This window comes from Cyclopterus lumpus, chromosome 5 (assembly GCF_009769545.1).
Source record: "Cyclopterus lumpus isolate fCycLum1 chromosome 5, fCycLum1.pri, whole genome shotgun sequence".
NCBI classification, from domain to species: Eukaryota; Metazoa; Chordata; class Actinopteri; order Perciformes; family Cyclopteridae; genus Cyclopterus; species Cyclopterus lumpus.
In genome coordinates this window covers 17,673,372-17,695,457 of record NC_046970.1, presented here as the reverse complement: position 1 = coordinate 17,695,457, position 22,086 = coordinate 17,673,372, and the positions used below count along the sequence as shown (strand labels likewise).

At 41.2% G+C, this 22,086-nt stretch overlaps 1 protein-coding gene across 2 annotated transcripts in view; it reads right to left on the bottom strand.

Moving 5' to 3' along the window:
- The window catches only part of vgll4b (vestigial-like family member 4b), a 38,771-nt gene that overhangs the window by 5,584 nt on the left and 11,101 nt on the right, over positions 1-22,086 (bottom strand). Inside the window, exons 1-3 of one of the 2 annotated variants that reach the window (XM_034533611.1) lie at positions 16,406-16,814; positions 9,532-9,766; positions 111-381 (exon numbers count right to left, since the gene is read on the bottom strand). In XM_034533611.1, the coding sequence (XP_034389502.1) occupies positions 111-381; positions 9,532-9,766; positions 16,406-16,487 (588 nt within the window). In that variant the 5' untranslated portion in view covers positions 16,488-16,814. Of the gene's footprint in view, positions 1-110; positions 382-9,531; positions 9,767-16,405; positions 16,815-22,086 lie in introns of those variants that run through there. The other variant, XM_034533612.1, reaches the window with a different exon arrangement.

The window sequence follows — 22,086 nt, the reverse complement described above, 5'->3', positions numbered from 1 at the left end:
AAGCACATTGGTAACATCATGAGGGGACCAAACAAGGTGGGGCTTTACCCAACAAGTTGAAAAAGATGTATTCGGTGCTAGAACCAAATGATACAGGAAGTGCAGGTTACCTGCTGGCGTTCCACGGCGCTGACTGTATGTGGCACTGTGGCCATAGCTGCCGTGCTGCTGCGTGCAGATTCCACCATGCTGTTTTTGGTGAGCGCCAGTGGCTGGTCCATGCCAGCTAAGCTGGCAAGGTGGAGATGGTGGTGGTGGTGGGCGTGGCTGTACAGGTGGTTGCTATGGACTCCCAGACTGCTCGGCACCACCACACGCTCGATTGGACTCCGGCTCCGGTCCTTAGAGATGGGAGAGCCACGGTAGTCTCCATTAGGCTTCCTGGGGAACAGAGGGAAGAAAGGTAAAGACAGGGAGAGGCACAACCTGCACAGTGGGTTGTGTTTGTATTTGTTCTCATTGTCTATCATATATCATTGAGCGATAAACCTTCACTGAATTCAGTAACACAACATATTTGAACCAAATAGAGAACATATTTGCTGTTTAGCTATATTAATATCCCAATGTTTTCGCACATTGATCTTTACTACATGGATTACAAGGCACCTGATCCAAAGTTATCGAAAACCCAAGCCTTGGTGTGAGGGATGAGCTGATGAGAAAGATGAGGAAAGACTGGTGGCAGCTGGGGTGTTGTGATAGAAAATGGAACGACGATTTCAGACAGAGAGAGACGATGGAGAAAAGAGGGAAGATAAACAAAAGAGCAATTGTAAATGGAACTCTGTGTCAAACACTGCAGGTCCAGCAGAAGCTATTAATACTAACCTCACACATGATAAGTCACACACATACAAACACTCCCTTTAAGCCGAGGAAGGAACACTTTCCTAACTTTATCCAACATGGATGGACCCCGCTGCACAGAGGGGCAAACAGGCACAAAGCTCTGAAAGTGGTTTCCTCAGTGCAGCAAATCATCGTTATCTCTGTAGTGAGCATGAAGCCTGCTGCACTCAATGCCGTCTGATGAAAACATGGAAAATCATTTAGGGCTAATGCAGCATAGTTATCTCTAACTGTATCTCAACACTTGAATTAATCTGCTAAAAGTAAACATCCATCTTTGTAGGCGTTTTTACTCTTCTGTTCCACAACACACTGTCCATACTCACAACCATGGACTGAATACTAAAAGGTAGGATCATGGCCACACACGTTCCATATGAAAGAGAATTAGTTCTCACCACAACAAAATCCCTCTGTTCTCTACGAACTGTGAGCTCATATTTTAATCATTGAAAAAACAGTGATAAGGATAAGAGAATTAAGTAACGACAGTTTGACACAACACAGATGTTGGCCTCTTTTTGATTTTTTCAGCTTCCAGCTCTGATGATAATGACTTGAAATATTTGATCTAGTATGTAGTGAAGTAGCAGTGCTTGATACTGAGCACACTTGCAGTTTAACAGGTAGCAATTATTTTTGCACAGTGCGTCAAGTGTGTGCATGTGTGTGTGTGTGTGTGTTCAACTGTATAGTACAGCCTTAGTGCAGCTCCAGTCTCTTCCTACAATTTGAGGCCCACTTACAGGGAGCAAGATTTACTGTACTCTCCTCTTGCTATCTCTTCTTTTGTCTCCAACTTCATAGCCACATGCATAGACACATCACAAATGAATACATACTCCCTGAATTCCCCCCTCCTACACTGAAAAACACATTATTAGAGACAGCAGCCTCAATTGGTAAAAAATTATGAAATGTACTATAGATAAGCTGCACTGAAACTTGAAATATTTTCTTTATTCTTCACTGGACACAGGGAGGCATTACTCCAGAAAAAGGTCTGAATGAGAATACAAAACAGATCCTAGAGGGAAAAAGTCAAAGCGGGCCTTGAAAGTTTTGTTTGGATGCAAAACAACAAGTTCAGGCAAACAGTTGTAAATCCATGTGACCAGGCAACCTGACTGCTGGGTCAAGCATCTGGAGCCCAGAGCAGCGTCCTCCACAAATAAATAGTCTCCACAGAATACAGAGCGGGAGAGAGGAAGAGCTGAGGAGAGGTGGGGAAGGGGGAGCTGCATGCGAATGGTCCGGACCTCTACTATAAGAAAGAGTGAGGTCAGTAGTTTCCTTCGTTTGTGCCGAGAGCTTACATGAGCAGAACCCCCCCCCCCTTTCTTTTTTCTTTCTTTCTCTCTCTCTTTTTTTCTCTCACAATCGGCAGCAAACTTCCTGAGGGTTAAAGAGGGAGTGACTTGGCCCTGTTTTTATAAACCCTGGACGACAGCTCACCATCAAGCTTTTGTATTTTCCCATATTGGCATCAGTTTTCTGTTTCATTATTCATCAAATAGTCAAAAGGTAACTCCATCGTGGAATTAATCACATAAAATCAGGTCATAATAATGAATATATTGAATGAAATTCTCCAAACCAAAGTCCTACTGTATAACTTGGTTGTATTAAGATATAAACAATCAGCAGCAGATTAGCTGAGAGGCAAACAGATACCCTCCCAGCAGCTGGGTCTTGAGTCTTGAGGTTATGGAAGTTGTTCCAAACTTTAATCATTGCCAAAGAGCAGGCATGCCCACATCCTCACACAAGAGGGGCCTTTGCAGGAGCCAGTGAACGGGATCAACAAATCCGACCAATGAATGGCGTAGCTGTCGAATGCACTGCCACCCCCGCCTTCCCTTCGCCTGATTGCCCACCAAACCCGGGACCACATTTCATGCCAGGGATCATGCATTCAAAACATACCCTGTGTCTTTGTCTCTCTTACTCACCTCTCAATTATCGTTAGGGTCGCAGCTGGGGAGACGGGGAGAGGATGCAAAAGGCTACACACAAGACACGGCTATGGGGGCGGTAACAAGGGCTAGAGGAGAGGATGAGATGGTGGCCAGGTCTCGGGCTAGAGGACAGGATGAGAGCGAAAGGGGGGAAAAGATGGAGAGAGAGAGAGAGACTTTAAAAAGTAGAGGAACTTCCTACCTAGAAGAGTTATGGGGGGTATAAAGTGAATTAACCCAAGGGTAAGAGGGGACACAGCTTATCCTAATTTAATAATAAAGGTTCACTCGTCATTATTACCACCAGCTTGGAGTTAACACATAGCAGTGCAAAGGCTTAAACAGAGGTGGGGCAGACAGAAAGAAGCTCAGATATAATAGTGTATCTATAAATGTAAGAACAATCCCTCAATTCTAACAAAAAACAAGTGAGCTCATTTATGTTGGTTTGTTTTTGAGAACGAGAACCTTATGACTGACATCACAATGGACATCGTCACGCAGTAGATATCTATGTGATTTTATTTGACTAAAGCCTGTGTTACGTGTAGCCTGGGATTAGTTGTAGTCAGTCACTGTGGTGGACATAGACTAGAAGATCCCTTCATGTCCAGACCTTGGTTTAGTAGTCCAGGTTTAGCTGTATAGTACACTGCCAATTTATTGAGTTGGCTATGTTCTGTTTGAGGCTAATATACATCATAAAAGTGCTATGCCTTTTCTCACAATTGTGTTCTAAAGTCTTGAGACGAAACCGAACAATAAATCTTTGGTTGGGCAGAGGTTCATATCCTACTCCTTCAAGAAATAAATAAAGAGCGAGAACTGAGAGAGACAGAGAGAGAGATACACACACAGGAAACATCTGGGAAGAATCAGAGCGTAGAGAGGAGACGACGACCAAAAAGAAAAAAAACTAGAGGAGGATGAAGGCTCAACCACAGGTTACAACCAGGTCCAAGCTCTGCGAGGTCTGTACAAACCCACAAAATTGACACACACACACACACACACGCTAACTCAAAAAGTGAGCCACAGGGCGTACCCAGGCTATGTATATAAAGTATACAAACATCTCGACACATTTTACTCTGCTCGGTCCACGTTTTAGTAGCAGGACTATCCATAAGTCAGCAATGATATTTGTATCCTTTAAAATAGAAGCCAAAACCTAAAGGAAATACACCTTAGCAGATGTAATTTAGACACCATTAATTATCCTCCACATACAATATAAAACACGTAATACCGAAAGAAAGTAAGATAAACTGTGCATCATTTCCAAACGTCTCTTTCCACTTACGCATAAATACTGATAGAAATCAAGCACATATTTGACAGTTAACTGACTACTGAGAAAGAAAACTGAAGACAATCTTGTGCTATCAAAGCTGGGATAGATCGGATATGGGAGCAACCATAACAAGGTGGCAAAGGAAACAACATGAGAACACACACGCACATGAGCACAAAATACTCATGCTGTCCCTCCTTTTCTCTAATGCTTACACATAACACAAATAGTTCAGTCCCATGTAGAATAAGGTGGTAACATTGACTTCACCTGGCTTGGTCTCACTCACTCACTCACTCACACTCAACCTCTCTGATATTTTCCCATTTTGTCTATGGGAAAACTTTCATGATGAAGTTACTGTGTGCTACAGCCCATACTGCAGCAAACTGACTATAGCAAACTGACTATATTGAATTGAGCTTTTATCATTATTCACTATTAAAAATCAAAAGCAGCATGTATATACATTCAGTATAGCTTGAGTCGCTAGCATTGAAGTGCTAATGCAAGTTAATACTGTGCTGCCATACCCTGCTAATGTTAGCTCCACAGGTATTTATGTAGAAACGTAACATTTCAGGAACGTATATCTTCTTCCAACATCTGTGTAAGTATCACTACTACACATGCCCAAGGCACCATGTTTAACCATTCCCAACACAAAGCAGACAATTAAGAAATATGAAGCGATTGCATGAGTCTATGGAGCACAGCTGTATAGTTGTTGGATCCTGGTCAGAGGCAGCTGATGCTACACTATAATTGGCCAGTCAACATTCAAGGGGCGGGACTTAGTTAACGGTCCTTTAGTATGTGTTACTAGTCATTTAAACAAAAACAATTCACAGTACTGAAAAAAACCACTGCTCAATGTGGTAACGATGAAAGACAAATTCTTAATTTTGATATACTTCCCTGAGGAAATCAACAAACCCAGTACCCACTGAGTCACATGTAACCAGGCGGCTGCAAATACACTTCCCTGCAGTTATATTCCCTAATTAATGTCCTAAACCTTGTTCTGTGACTGGCTCTTAAGGAGGATTGAAACAGCTGAGCAGGAGGACGTTTATACTGGCGGGTCTACAACTGCAGAGTGGCGGGTAGTCGAGCAGGCAGCAGCAAGATTCCAGCCCGCAGGCTCCAGTGGACAGGATAAGGCTTCTTTGTTCGAGACTCCTCCTACTCCTCAGAGAAAATGAGAACGCAGCCCCTGCTGCCTGACAAGGAGCTCTCTCACCACACACACACACACACGATCATAGACGGGCGAGCACACATGCATGTATGGACAGTTCACAGGACGACACATGTGCATACCTGCACAAACACATGCAGAGTCACTACAAACAGAGAGATCATGGCCACATATAAGCCTGCCAGAAGGAATGCCAGGGACTTTTATATGCAGAAATTACCAAGCAATAAAGTTTTCTGTAATGCAATCGTGACTTTTCTATTAAAACACGAAGACGGCTGAGAAAATACACTCACAACCACATTGTTAAATACACAGGCTGTTGACAAAAGCAAAAATCCGCTCATGTATCATGCCTGTTAATATTGCCCCACATGAAAAATAAAGATTGAGTTGGTTCAGAAAGTTATTTCCTCTCACTCCAGCCTGCGCCTCCCCCTGACTTCATCTTGTTGTGATTGGACAACAAAAGAAACCAGAGCTTCTTCCTGCATGGCCCCACCTCAAGTCTAAGGTGTCAGGTGTCTTACTGTGTGTTTACTCACTCAAAGTATGAACTTACACACACAGAAAAAGCCAACTACAAGCAGCTCGACAACAAAACAAACATTTAATAGCAACTGATGGAGTCAGCACACAGGAAAACTGCCATTAAAGCATAACAGAGAAAAAGTTTGTTGTTTTGCTTAAGAGGAGGAATGAACACAAAATGTGGAGAAATAGGCAACAATGAGAAGAGCAATCAGTGCAGACAAAAACAAGCTACACAAATAGAAGCAGCCAGCAAACTCCAACAGCTAGAATGGTGTCAGATAACCATCTCTGGACATTTTGATGTGCTCATTTTGTGGTCCTCATTTTCTTGTTTTTCTGTCTCGCTTCTTTCAAGTCCATCATTTTCCAATGTACAATGTTTTTAATGTAGATGCTTTTTTTCATTCTATTTCAAGCTTGACTTTTTTTGTAACACCAATTCTCCACTTTCCTGTAATCTCTAGCACAATATTGCAAACAAGGAAGAACACTTTTCACAACCTGACTTGCTGCAGATTTCAATAGGTCACTTAGCTGTTACCTTAACTAGGGAAAGAATGCCCTCAGAGAAACCTCAAATGAAAAGACTAAAAATAAAGATACCTCTAGCATGGCCCAAAGGGAAATGGGTTTAAAAAGAGTATATATTGATGAAGGCACTGGATTTAACTCAAAGTCAACTAGCAATTGACTTTTCTTGGGTAGAAATTAACCTACAGGCCCTAGAGTCAAATCCCTCCAAGGTCATAATTAAGGTGAAGATTAAATAAAGGGATTTGGGTTTATTATGTGTTACTTCTAGGAAAGTATCATGGTACAATAACCAGTTTGACTTTCGAGATCAATTTACTTTCACAGAACCTAAGTTTAACTCCACAAAATGGTTGCATTTAGAAGCTGTGGCGAGGAGTTCCGACACCAACCGAAAGCTGATATGACAATAAGTCCCATTGTACTTTGGCAGACCAACTTACAAAATAAAATCCAACTCGTGACACACGAGTAGGAGCTTTTGCTTATCAATGTAAGCAGAAGTTAACCGCATTGTGCATACAAAATCTCTCGCAGTGAGTGAAAAACAACTGAGACAACAGAATAAAACACCAAGTGATCAGATCGATTTACTGCCTGGTTCAGGATAATAATGTAAATTCTCCCACCACTGACACATCCATAACAGAAAACAAGATGAATCTGCACAAATATCAAGACACACAAGCTAATCCTTTGTTATGTGAGATCAGCAGGTCACATGATGAATGAACTAAGACCCTTCCCCCTGTGCCACAAGAAGACCTGATTCAAAAGACCTAGATTTCCTATCTGTAAAACAAGCTGTGCCAGAGAACAACACAGCAAGTGAGCATATAAAACGCTCGCAATAACTTCACCAGGTAACGGCGTGTTTTTAGCTGCGTTGGGAAGTGTTTGGAACATGCTGAACTGAATACAATCGGACTACAGCTGCAAACTTGTTCTTTAAAAGTTACCATCAAAATCTAAATGTGGTGTTTGTTCCTTAGATGAATTTAGTTTTCAACAGTGATTTCAATTAAACTATTTGCATAATGTGCAACGGGAGTTTGTGCAAGCGCAAACCACTGCCAGTATGCACTGTGCACTGTGTGTTTGCACATGCTTAACCACATAATACAGTGCCAGTAACTGTGCTCTACTCTTAATCCAGGGCTTCAATTATATCCAGCATATCATCTACTGTGTTCCATTGTGTCATTTCACAGCCAAGTCACGAAACAATTAAATTAAATTAAATTTTATTTGTAGAAGCCTATTATCACAAATCACAAATTAGTCTCAGAGAGCTCTAATCTGTAAAACATACAACATCAGCTGTCTTTGGACCCTCAAATCGGATAAGGAAAAAATACGAACAGGGGAAATAAAGAGGAATAAACCTCAGGGAGAGCAACAGAGGAGGGATTCCTCCCACGTGCTACACAGGATAGCAAAACCTGTTGTGTACAAAGTAAACAACATAATCAAATTACAACTTCATATCACAAATCCATATGACGGAAATGATACATGTACATAGAAGATGATTACTCCCAACGATAACAGCAACATGTAAGAATGCTAATGATAGGAAAAGCAGTAAAACACCGCTCCACCTCACATCTACTTGCCTGCCTCCACAATAAATAGCAACGGCTGGAGTCCCATGATTGTGTGTGTGTGTGTATGTGTGTGTGTGTATGGGGGGGTGGGGGTCCTTCACAGCCAATAAGTGCTCCAGAATCTGTGGAAGTGGGAATGTGGGAACATTATAGATGTGAGTAATCATTCTGTTGTGCAGTCCCTGTTTCCAAGCTTCCAGAGATCTGCGGCTATAAGAAGAACACTGTGGAGCAAGCTAAACCTGGCATAGCACCCTGGAGTCCAAACTGGGACTTCTGAGAAAGCCTGCCTGTCTGTGCCCAGCTTCAACAAGCAAGGAGCCCGCAAAACACATGGCCAAGAGAAACCCTGGCATACACGACGGTGGGAGTGTATATGTAGCTTCTAGGCAGCAAGGGGGCCTGCGTGTATGCGCTGTTGTGCTACTCACCTGAGACCAAAAGAAGAAGAGCTGTATGAATGTAATGGGAGCATTTTGGATGGAGACAATGACCAGGGAGTCATGTGAGCCATGGATTATTTACAGTTTAACCATCGTCGTGTGAAAAAATAGTTTTGCTGCCAATTGTTATCAGTCTATATCAAGTAAAAATATGTGATCAGCAATAATGGTGGTGTGGATCCCTTATAATGCTTCAAGGTGAACAACAAATCTGTGTTGAAACACGCTAGTTATAGCTGTTGTTGTAACATACTGAGGTTCCATTTAGTTCCATTATGGTGTGTTCATTCATAACTTTGTCATAATAAGTACTCATGTAATCTTGTAAAATGTAGTTTTGGTGAGTAACCTTCATAATTACAGTTGTTTGAAGGAGATCAATAAGCAGGTAGTGACTCTCGTACAGTCTTGCCACCGTTGACGGTAACATATATATTTAGTTGCCTGTGTAAAATCCCCAATGATTGAGGGATGATTGCTCATTGTAATAGGGGTTTTGGTCCGGCTGCTCTTTGTGGACGGAGTCAGTGGAAGATTTGAGTTTTTAGTTGGATGGTGAGTTTTAAAATGGGAGTGGAGATTATCTTTCCTGGTGGAATTAGGTTGAAATGGGTCATTATTAGGGCCGTACCTAAACAAAAATGGAAGCTTCCTCCCTCACATTAACATTTGAATAATTATTATTATTAATAGGTTACAGAAACATAACAGTCTACTGGCTTCCAGTTTCTCATCTCCCATTTTTTTTTTACTTAACAAAATATTCTGCTTCAATCCATATTTATTGGTATTTAGCCTTTCAAAAAGGACATTTTCACTGTGGTCATTAACTATTTACTATACCTGTATTAACAGGGCGGCCTAGCAGCAATCTAACGGCACCATGAATTCCATTTATATAACCACAATTAATCAAAATCAGAGGTATGCTAGCTGTTGTTACTGTTGTACAAAATTGTTTCACTAAATGAACTACAGGCATTGTATAATGGCTTAAATTCGGTTATCGTGGACACGTGAGAATCTCGTCATATCGCTCAAGCCTATAATGGATACTATTAGAAAGTGTCAAAGTGCCTTTTTACTTGTGTTTCTCAGTATTTGTACTCACAGCTGTGTGGCAAACAGTCGGCTCATCTTTGCCACATGCTCGTTGTCATCCATGTCGCTGTCCCCCTGGTCCCCACTGAGCTTCCTCTTGGTGGGGCTGATGGGAGGAGGACCTGTCCTATGGTTGGAGATGGAAGAGGAGGATGAGGAGGATGAGGACGAAGAGGAGGAGGATGAGGAAGAAGAGGACAGAGACAGGGACTGGAGTCTGGGGTCCCCCCTCAATGCTGCTTCACCTGAGAAGAGGAGACAAGAAAAGATAAAAGACAGGGAGAGAGTTATTAGTGATGTTGAACCTCGATTCAAAAGTTCAAAGAGTAGAGGACACAAAGTGTTGCACAAGCACAATAAAAAAAACTGTTAAACAGTACAATTAAGTTGAATTAAGTTAGAAAGACTGTTGGTCATTTCAAACATGACTGAGTATGAACTGACCCTGGTTCCTGTCAACTGACATGCTTTCTTCCAAAAGGGTGCTTAGCCATGGGTTTAAAGTATGGTAATTAGTCAAAATGATAGTCTTTTCAAGTAGAAGGCAACTGCTTTATTACCACTTTAAACAAGCTGACCACAAAAACTACTTCATGACAGTGTTACTATACACGCTGCGTTCCAGCTCAAACGTTGAATTTTGTTGACGTATACAGTTTGCTGAGTGAGGCACAAACCTCTGGCATGAGCAGAGACGTATTTGGTTCGTAATGTTTTGGAAGAAATAGTTGTGGATGGGTTCTGCATAAGTTTGAATGTGGTGTGTGAATTCTGTCTCTCTGCTAACCTGCAGTTGTGTCCTCGTACAGGAGGCCTACAGAGCTGTCAGTGAGTGGGAGTAAGAGCAAAAGAGAATCAAGAAAACTACCACTGGCTGTGTCTCAGCTCAGGGACTTTCCACTGCTTCAACCTCATGTATCTATCTGACTTTTCCCAAACAAAACATAAAGCCAAGTGTAAAACTTCCATTCCTACGTGCAGTTTTCTCTATAACTACTCTCATACGCTTGTGTTTTACCAACACCAAGTGTTCCCCTTCCAATGCAACACCAAGTGGTTTTTCCTGTTTTATTTTTAAAATAATGTAATATTAGTCTTGGTTATGGTTTGGAGATTTATTTTCAGGCATTAGCTTTGCAGAATAAAAAAAAAAGAAGATCTCACATCAATTTTAAATGTTTGTGCTTATTCTAGAAATTACTCGACTTACAAGTTGGACAGGCATTCATGAATAAACCAAAGGCACAAAAGTACTAATAAATCTCCTGACCATTGCTCTCTCTCTCTCAAATGATTACTGTTTCTGAGGATCTAAATAAATTGTGTTTATTTCACAATGTAACAAAGGTGATACGATTTTACGAATTAAAATAAATGTGATAATATGGATGAAAATGACTTTACTTTAAATACTGCTAGCAGCATAATACTGCACTGTTTGTTCACTGCTATCTTAATCCCTAGAGAAAGTTTCCTGTAAACCACAGGACAGGGATCTTTTGGAGGACTTTTAGATGCACGCGGTCGTAAAGTCTGGGTGAAAACCAGTTTAAACCGAAAACAACTATATCATTAAGTCACACACAATGAAAAGGCTTTGTACTGGTGTGCTCTATTCCTCCACTGTTCCTCTATGTATGTTTAGTTTTAGCAAGGCCTCCCAAACACAGCAGCAGCTCCTCCCCTTCTCTTTCTCTCCCTCTCTCTCTAGCATGTTCCTGCTTGCCCTTCTGTGTACCATGGCAACAAGGGTGACATCATTGCTTCTGGCAGGACAGAGGGCTGGCAATAAAAGAAGGGAGACTGTGACACCACATCTAAAACAATTGCAGCCCTGCAATTAATTCTACATTCATAGATTCACCTTAAGTTCGTCTGTGATGCATTTTTATCAAAGACTGAACACAGAGTGACACTGCATTAGTTCTAGCTAGGGGATACCTAATAAACTGGACACTGATTGTATGGACTTACTTTAAAAACAAATCTCTGTGAGGCATGCCTCTTTCACCAATACAGATATTTAATAGTAAAATGTTAATATTGGTGTGTACTGTAACTGTAGGAATAGGCAGAAGCACACAATTTCAATACAACAAAGGAAACTATTTGTTCTACTAATTTGTTTGTTAGATAAAAGGGCACTGCAATATTTCGAGAAAATGCCATTTGTTTTGTTCAACCAGCAGACAATCATTGGAAGTAGGGCTGCAGCACAGAAGTAAAACTCCACTCTATCCTTTTTACCCTCTCAGTTCATTAGGTCCACGTGATCAAAGCCTGTTTCTCTTGTCAGAACTTCAAACAGCTTGGAATCACGATGAGATTGGATTACAAACAGAGGTCAACCCCTCTATCTCTTAATTTCCCTCTCATTTTCTCCCTCTCTTCGTTTCCCCTCAAGGTATTTTAAAAAGGATGAGTCCAAGCATGCCCTCGTCTCTCTCTGCAAAGCAGCAGCGTGATTATTTTTGGCAGAGTTTCTTTGTAACCTGAACTTGGCCCTCTGGGTTGCCTTTATTTTCTAAATGCATAGGTTTTAGGCTTTAAATGCTTAAAAGGACATTCAAAATAAGCTCTTCCACAGAAGTTCTCGTCTGTGTGAGGTGAACTTTTAAACCGGATGTCAGATTGGTTTGATCTCTGACAGACAGAGAAAGGAAGAGCAAGACAGACGGACAAAGAGGAAGAGAGGTTACAAAAGTAGATGGCTTTAAGGAGGTTTTCAACCTTGTTTATTTCACACTGCTCAGCAGCAAAAAGTGACAGTCAGCATTCCCCTGCACCCCTCCCTCCCTGCCAGGCCAACAACTGATAGCAGCTTTACAGAAAGAGAAAGGGGGAGCTGGAGAGAGAGACATGAACAGACGGTCTAACAGAGAAAGAGAGGGAGAGACATAAAACATTTTGTATGATACATATCCTCCAGCAGAGTCTGAGAGCAGATAAATCACACAGCTGTCTAAAAAAATGTTTAATGTGTGCGCAGTGTAATGTGGTTGGGAAATTAAATAGTTTGAAATTAAATGAGAGCAATCAGCTGTTGTGATATAGCAGGAGATTGGAGCAATTGTTTTGAATGGGGTACATGTAGGCAACTAGTATGACCTTTGTCAGTTACTGTAACAACAATGTGATAATGTGTATGGTATACTGGCGCTAAAGGGCACACAGGATAAGGTTGAGATTCACAGTTTTGTTAATAAACTAAACTTTGCCAGTCAAACGAATGGGTGTGACCATAACAAAATGAACACACCTCTAATTACTACCAACCTGTCTTTCAACTATCGCCTGTACACACCCAAGTCCGATTCTTAATGTTGTTTAATTTTACATTCATGCACAAAAAGAAGTCACAGAGGAAACTGGATGAAGATTAATGTCTATATAATAACTGACATTGACTGTCTATGCATCAGACATCAATGAAACTGTTCCATTTATTTAGTTTCTTGCTTGAAGGTGGCATTGACAAGATGCTTCCATTTCACATAATTCCAGGAATTCACCTGATCCTCAAACTAATTATAATTTTGTTGTCACATAATGTATTAACACAGAGAACACTTGTCTTGATCAGAGGACAGGTACACACACGTGTGAGATCATTGGTTTAGTGTCATATCTGCCAACAGTATTGGGATTGGGTCTAATACTGTGCTCATGTCCTGGTACTCCTTAAACTACTTCAATACAACCGCACCTGATGCCACTTACGGCAACGTGACTCCATCATTCGTCACTGCGGCCGTTTAAAATAGGCAGTGGCCAGTAAATCTCCACTGCATCAGTTAGTTTAGCTGGCAGGTTGTGAGCTTTGTGTCTGCCCGGCTTTATCTGTCAGGGTTTCCTCCAGTGTATTGCAAGCCTGACATAACGTTAGCGAGGGTCCGATCGAGAGAGAGAGCGTTTGTGACGATGCGTATGAAGTCAGCAGTAACGTTACAGCTGTAAATGTAGCTGTCGATTTGTGTTCAAGTGTAATAAGCAATAGGTGGTGGTTTGGCCAGCTAGCTTCAGTCAATTTAAAGTTCATGCCAGTAATTGCAGGTGTCACCGATTGGGGGGAAAAAGCAACCTGTTTTTGACTGTTTGATTAACATGATGTGGCATTTTGTTTTGACTTTGTGTTTAAACTTATTGGAAGTGATGGATACTCAAAATGGACCCTATATGGAAAAGAGAATGTATTGGTAATGTTGTGTATGTTTTTTCTGAATCCATGTCTTGACATCGCAGATAAATTAGCTAAGTATAGGACTACGGTAGCAGTGCCGTATGTGCACAGTTTGGTTGTCGGTGAAAAAAAAAGGCAACAACTCTTGAGGGCCCGTGAGGAGACCCAAGTCAAGTTCCCGTGTCTTGCATGTCAGCCAGCTGATGATTAAAGGGATGGGCTGATCCGGCTTAGGCGCACTTAAGGTGGGCTGACCTTTAATGTGAACCAGGTCTAGTCTCCTTTAAGTGACAAGCAGCTCCCCTGAATTTTGCTCAACCTTTTATTTTTAATATTTCATTGAACTGTTAAACTAATTGCAGGGTTAAACAGTTAAATATGAACTGCTAACTCTGCTCTGTTTGTATCGTGAAAGCACAATGTTGAATGTTAAAATGTCAGCAGCAGCATCAGGTTGTATATTTAATTTGTTAAAGTCAGAAAGTAAAGAACATCTAATGAAACTAAAAAGTTATTTTTAAGTACTGTAATGGTACTGTGCTCATATTGGTACTCGGTCTCGACAAGTACTCAAAAGTAAGTACTTGACAAGAGCATGAAAGTTACAGAAAACAAATGAAGCTCGAGGGACAGATTACCAGTATATGTGAGCATTTTTTTCAGGCAATGGATTTTAAGTATGTGTGCTCATGCATACAATAACAAGTCAGCGCACCCACAATATCACAAAACTCCTCCAACCCCCTTCTTGGCTTGACATGTTTGAACATGAGGTGGCTTTTCTTTCAGGTTGGCTCTTTACCCTCTTCTTTTATCTTTGTTTTCTTATCATGAGGCACATGATGGGAGTCCGTTTTTTAGCTCAGTCAGCTAAAAACAACACTCACACACACAAAAAACAAACAGGAAAACCAATAGACAGGCTGCTCATGTATAGAAACACCACTAAAAAAAGTAGTCCCCTCCCCTCTTCACTTCTGTAATTATCTTCACTGAGAAAGGCAGGATTAAACTTGAGAAAGATTAAGTTTTGCAGTGACACAGAAAACCCTTCCGAATGACTTCAATCCCAAGCCATGGGCAGTCTGATCTGCTAATCCATCACTGCACTGAAGATTGATCTTTACGGTCACTGAAATTTCAACAACAAAAAAAGAGCATGTGTGCCCAAACTCTGGAGCAAAACTTGAAAAGTCACATGCCTAAGAGCAATCCCTTCGAGTCAAACAGGAATTGCAACACAACACTTTTCCCCCCACAGAGCACTGAAACAGACAAAAGCACAACTCTGTTGACAGAGAGCAAAATCACATGCTCAACCACTTAAAAAAACATGTGTCTTCTACTTGCTCCTATAAAATGGCACTTGGCCACCTGCCAAACTGCCTCTGACCCTCCCTCGAATCTGCTAAATGTTTTTCAGTGGCACAGTCCTAATAGGAGGGCTATTAAAAGTTCATAACATGTTACATGTAGAGAAGAGCTGCTAGCTGTGGCACAGCAGCAGTATGGGAAAAGCAGGGTTATACACAACGGAGAGGGATAGATGAGATGAAAAGAAAGCCTGCTGATCACTTTGTAATGAGAGTGTTTTTTTCCGTTGTGATGCCAATGCTTAGTCACCACCTTAAATAACAATCCGAAAGTTGTAGGTCCTGTGTAGTAATTCCCAACCTTAAAATGTGTAGGTATAATGTGTTGCAGTTCATGACAAAAACTGACTTGAGTGGACTATTTTCTCTTCAGTGCTGCTGTCGATTCTGCATGTTGCAACAGAAATCAGGGACATGATGTGTTAATCCACCCAGAAAGATATTATACACATACACATGGGAGCCCTGGCTGCAGAGCACAGGACAGGAGTTACATACACGACTCCACAGGCAGTCACTTCCATAATAAGCTTGTGCTCTGTGTGTTCATCGACATAACAAGGAATTGTGCATATATATATGTGTGTATGTGTGTGTGTGTGTGTGTGTGTGTGTGTGTGTGTGTGTGTGTGTGTGTGTGTGTGTGTGTGTGTGTGTGTGCGCGTGTATATACACATATTGTAGTCCATACTGAAAAACAAGAGCAAAGAAGAGAAAGACAAATACTAGCCCTCTGAAAAATATCCCGGGTCAATACGTGAGACGTTGTCACATCCTGATACAGGTAAAGCCAGACATGTACCCACATAGATGATCATCACAACGTGAGGAAGGCAAAAGGACAGACAGCCACCAGTCAGAATAACGTGTGAATCAGCCATAGGAGAGCCATGACACTCGGCCCGTGATCTCAATCAGTAGCCAGGTCTAACTTTCAATGCAATATGCAGTCGACAGCTTTGACAACGATAACACGGGCTGATAGACCTCCCGCTTCTCCGATAACGAGCCAATAACGTCACTCGATAGTGGAACGTAAAACCTACGTTAATTACGTCGCAGACGGTTAACAACTACCGTAAGCCCGTTCCCCGTGTCCGCATCAAGTTCAAACGGGTTTCAACCCGTTTAACGCGATATTAAGAAGAACAACTCAATGTATCATCGTGTGTCCAAAGCGACAACTTGTGAAAAGTAACGGCTCGAGTTGTTAAAATTCGGCTCAACCGCGTCGCTGACGTTCAACTCGCGGCGTTGACGGCCACTTCGAGTTAAAAAATATATATTATACACAAAAAAAAAAAAAGCCCGCCCCAAACCATTCGCTTTACCTTCGTAGCAGAGAATGCCAATGTTGTTGTTCATCTTGTCCAGGTACTGGTAGTTCAACAGGTCCATTTTCGTGAGAAGCATTTATCGAGTTTTTACCCCCCAAAAAAAGACCAGCTTTTGTTTCTTCTTCTTCTCAAGCTAAAAAAAAAAAAAAAAAGGCCCAGCCTCCAACTTTTGTATCCTAAAAAAAGAAGAAGCTTTTAATAAAAATGAAAACCCGAAAGTGGATTGACACCGAGTTCAGGATACTTAAACAATAACAACAAGATATGGCTAAATGTATCGCGGTGGTAAAGAGCAAAAGAAGAGTAGCGTCAGTTGTCCTCACAGCCAGCTGTAAGTCGACTGCACTGACACGCAGGCTATGCTCGGTATGACTCCTATGCTGCGCAGCGCCGCTCTGGAGTTGAGCGAGAGGGGCGCACTGGGCATGCTCTCTAAATCCCTGGAGCGCCTCAAATATCAGGGATGTTTTACGTGCAAGATCAGCCTCTCCAAACACCCAAAGCGCTGCAGCCGTCCTATATTAACTTTGCAGGGAGGTATACCGTCTATATAAAAAAAGAAAGAAAAAAGGGTGTCCCATAATAAGTGCCAATGCTGTAGTTTGGACACAGAATATCAAACGTTCCGGCGATCATTGAGGTGCTGCATGAAGTCCCTCTAGGAATATAGACGTGATAACCGAGGAGATTAGTGTAACTTTATCATCGTGTGTGAGTCGCTGCAGGACTAGTACAGTGATGCACAGAAGTATAAAAAGATAGATAAGTCAGTGTAAACTTGTCTGGGAATAATTCTGCGAATGTTTAAAAAAATAAATAATAAAAAATAGACATCACAGCTTGGAGTTGAGAAAAATAAAAAGAATTAGGTAAAAAGAGAGGGAAGGAAAAAACGTAGACGGTGCTCCTCTTTATGGGGGTTTGCTTGTGATATTATTTTCTTTTTTTGACAAAGATGGTGGTTTCCCCCTATCTACATTGTTGTTGTTGTTGTTGTTGTCAGGCTTCTTTCAATAGTATAGAATATTAGATTACGGTTGGATTTTTATTCACGCCAAGATGACCCCTCTGGCAGGGTATAGGGACATTAAGTTAAATATATAAAAAGGAAAGGCAATGTAGATTTATATATTCCATGATCAAAATGACATCAAATATGTTTAAATTGCCTATAGATGCCTTATAAGTGGAGTGTAAACTTCCATGTAGATGTTATTGGTTATGAAAAGTTACCCAGGCCCACTAAGGTAGCCTCACTCTCAGCGTGGTTCTCTCCTGCCCTCTGGTGCTTAAGATAAGCTACACCCAGGTTCTGTCTTCAATAAAGGGGGCTGATGTGGATAAAGCTGGAGGCAAATGGGATGAAAAGAGGAAATTGGTGCCGCCACCATAGATACATTGAATATTACATGGTTTGTGTGGACAGTTTCCTTTGGGTGAGAGCATAATGAGCAGGGTGTGGCTGAGCTTTAGAGCATGAGTGTATACACAAACATGCATTTGCCATATGTGTGCTTTTGTGACAGATAACCACAAAACACACAGACCTGGGAAATGAGAGACGTTAGAAAAGCTCAGACAACATAAAGAATACTTACAAAGTACTGCAAACACAATAGGTAAGACCCAGCTTTGAAGTAAAAAAAAAATATTTTTTCAAAGGAATAGAAATGACTCAGAAAGAAAGAAAGACATTCTATATTGCCTTGCTTTTATTCAGTCTTGCGCCTAAAGCTCTTTAATACTTACAGGAGGAGAAAAGGGTTTCAGGCAGTTGGATGTACTTTTATATCATGGGCTCCATACAGGCCCAAAGCTCTGGAGACTACATTTAAGGGGACAAAGTAAGAGAGAAAGTTATGGCTCCTTCACTGACCTCGGTCTCACTAAAACATGCATCTCCTAACTTCTAACACGGCTCAAAAGTAGACTAACATACTAATTATACAGAGAGGTTTACCAGCCCGGTCTCTCGTCGACACACAGGCCACAACAACAAAACAAACACAAAGACAGAATGTGTGCCCAAACACATTCATACATCTAACCTACCGTACATACCTCCAACGCCTCCCCCTTCCTTTCTCATACACTCACAAGCACATAAACAAAAGGCCTCTCCCCTCCCGTCCTCCCCCCTGCTCTCGGCCTCCCCCTCTAACGGCGGCTCAGAACTAAGGGACATGGCTCCTGTCTCATTGGATACCCATTGTTTCCAGTTTCACACACACAACAAGGCTCAGTGCAGACAGAGAGGCCATTCAGTGGGACTGCTACTACAGCTGGTGCTGCAGATTACAACTAACTCAGAGGGGCTGAACTCAAAGCAGTGCATCTAAAAAGTAAGAGGCTGAAGCTGAACGTTGTTGCTCAATTCATATTTTACTGTGTGAGAGCATACTACAAAAGCTGTTCGAGGAAGTCAATATCAAATTGGCGAGGGCTTTGTGAAGTTCCTGATTGGTCGATGTCCCAACTTTTCAGGAAGTGTAAACCACAAATCTGTGACAGGACAGCTCAACTGGTTCAGGTGGCAAGCATAGTGCATGCATCATGCACTCAAAATCATAAGTCACACAACATCTTCACACATTTTCAAAATGTTGAAAACAAGAAGTCATTCTCTTCACTGGAGAGGAGGACAAAAGACAGTCGGTAACAGACTAGTGCCCCCATATGTCCGCCAGTACCTCTGTAAATCAAATTAGTCATTTATCTTGCAATGATCACAAACACTTCATTTGAAATTCCACTTAAAAAGGAAAACCGTTTTGAACACAGTGTCTTTGTTCTGGCTTGCATGCTGTAAGATTGAATAAGTATACTAAGGAGATTAATGGTTACACAACAAGTTGGTAAATGTCCACCTTTCTTGCAGAGGGACACGTTGGTACAAATAGCATGGCCTGCTGTGGTAATAACCTTTCCTCAATCACTGTTTCCATCTCGCCTTCTTCAGCATGACTCAAAAGTAAAGAGCTCATAGTAATGTCGAACTATAGTCGTAATGTAATGCAAACTTCGGTGGAAAAGCATCACTGGCTCACTAACTATCATTTTACCAATGAATAATTCAACTGACATTGCATTTTTGACGGAATTTCGATTAATTAAGCAAGGACAGATAATATTCTAAACCAGCTTGTGGTCACATCATACTCATTTTAAAGACCTTTAAATGAAAATCAGTATTGTGATGTATAATGTAAAAATGATCATTCCCTCTAATATCGTGAATAACATTGCAATATCAGTCAAAATGATAATCTTAATTAGATATGTTTTCAAAATAATTGAGCCCTAGTTCTTACTAAACAAACAGTTGGACCTTCCTTATCTGGTTTGATTTCTACTCTGGAGCACTTAATTAGGACCGTTTTATTTAGTTTAAAAATTAAATGGATATCGACTCCATTAATGCGCTCACCCATTCACCCATGTTTCATTTAGTGGTGTGGGTATACAGCTGCCCTTCGTATCCAGCAGAGAATTCCTTCCTTCCTGTCATTATCCTCCTTACTTCCTGCATGTCTATTTATTTATCTAATCTATCATGCCAAAGCGCTACCACACCTCCTTAAACCCCTGCGGTGTTGTGTGTCTCTCTGAACAGGTCTGGGCTTCTCCGGGGAGCGGGTGTGTCTGGATAACAACACCGCACAGGCCAGGTGGTGATTCATCCTAATGCTTCATTTACACGCTCCGCTGTTGTGACACAAACACTGACAAAATAAAGGACCTTAGGTTGATGGTAGAGTGTAAAAAAACCTCTAACTTGCTTGTGTGCTCCTCACCTTTTCCTGCTTCCTTCCTAGAAGTCAGTCTTTCCATTTGTTTAAAATAACTAAACTATCTTTATGGCTTGTTAAAAATGAATAAAAAGGGAAAAGCTTTCTTGTAGATTCCTCAAGTTGGCCTTAAACTTTGTTATAAACACGATCCTAAATAAGCCAGAGTGGAAAAACAACTTTTACACTAGCAGAGATCAAAGGTCAAATCCTTGATTCCTTCTGTTGAAATACCACCACACCATTACAGGCTTTGTTGACATGGTGAAGACGTTTATCCCCTCTGACATTTCTTGTCTGAGCACATGGTATCAGGGCACTTAAATAACTGTGACTTTTACACATTTAAATACCCCCACTTGTCCAAAGCCATCAGGCGAAGAACCAAAAGTTCATCTTTCTGCGAAGACATGTACATTATCTTCACCGTATTCAGAGGCAAAATTATACAGCAGCACAGAGACGCCGTTGCACAACGTTCCTGGGAGTGTTTGAATAAAAAACACACTCTCAGAGGAGGAAATATCAGGTTACTACACCGAAACAATGATAACGACAGGTGATTGTGTGGAGGTGAAGCTGTTTGTCATTTCCCACCTTTGTGTGGGGAAATGTGGAAACCCTGCCAGACACCAACAAATCTAAGGCTTTGTATAATATTAACCGTTATGTCATCAGATTTCGTTTATTGTAAACTAGGTGCAGACTACTAGATGCCTAATGAGATACAAGAGTGGTTAATATGTTTGAACCCTGGAACCTGAAATATAAGAATATGCAGTAGGTAGTTGTTGTGTGATAAATAACGATCTACTAATAGCAGCACAAGATACTGCAGGGCTTACGATCTTGTGTCTTCATGTTAAATCCAATCAGACATAATACTGTTGTTTTTAGACTGAACTAATATTTTATTTTTATAATACTTTTCTGTTGAAAAAAGGGGCTAATGAGAATCTAGCCTTTGATATGAACTATTGTTTTAAAGGTTATTCATGGTAAGTTTGCAGGTCATTGCACAGTGTACATATTTAGACAGAAAATATAGGGGGGCTGTTACAAAGACCCATGGTCGGAATCGGACATTGCGGTTATTTGTAGTCCATCCATCCATCCATCCATTTTCAATACCGCTTAATCCTCATTAGGGTCGCGGGGGCGCTGGAGCCTATCCCAGCTGACATAGGGCGAAGGCAGGGGACATTCATAAAATAGAATTTTGAAAATGATGTTATCCAACTTGGACATAGTCAGTCTGGTCAATGTTAATAATGAAATGAAGCTCAAGCATTTGAAATACATCCATGCTTTTATCGGCCAATGGGACTATGTGATACCATTCTTGTCATGCTAACAATTAGCTGCAACAATCGGACCCCGGGGGCTTATTGGTTAAGACAGATCCTACATGAGACAGCAGGCTCTGTGCCATTAACATTATTTGTAGTCTTAACCACCAGGCCACGAGACACCCCCCGATTTAAAGTATTTATCAGTTAGTGGTCTGTATTAATGACCCCCCTTTTCATTGTCAGCAGAGCAGCTCAATGCTGTAAGTTGGTGTAGCATCACAGTTCATATAAATATTGACATCACAATATTATTCTTTTAATACTAATTAAAAGCTTTGAGCCATCCGAGTTCACATATTGTATCGAGCTGAAATGTGGACTACATGGACACATGGCAAAGTGTTCTCTCATAACCAAGACAGCCGTGTCCCACGCTCCCTTAGCCCATCCAAATGTTCTCCCTCTTCTCTCAAACTGACCTGCTATCTATCTGCTCTTTGTTTTTCTCTTATGCTGTCTGCACTCCTTGCTCCGTCGATTTAACAAATCTCTTCACTCACAATGCAATATCCAAACATCCATTCTGAACCTCTTC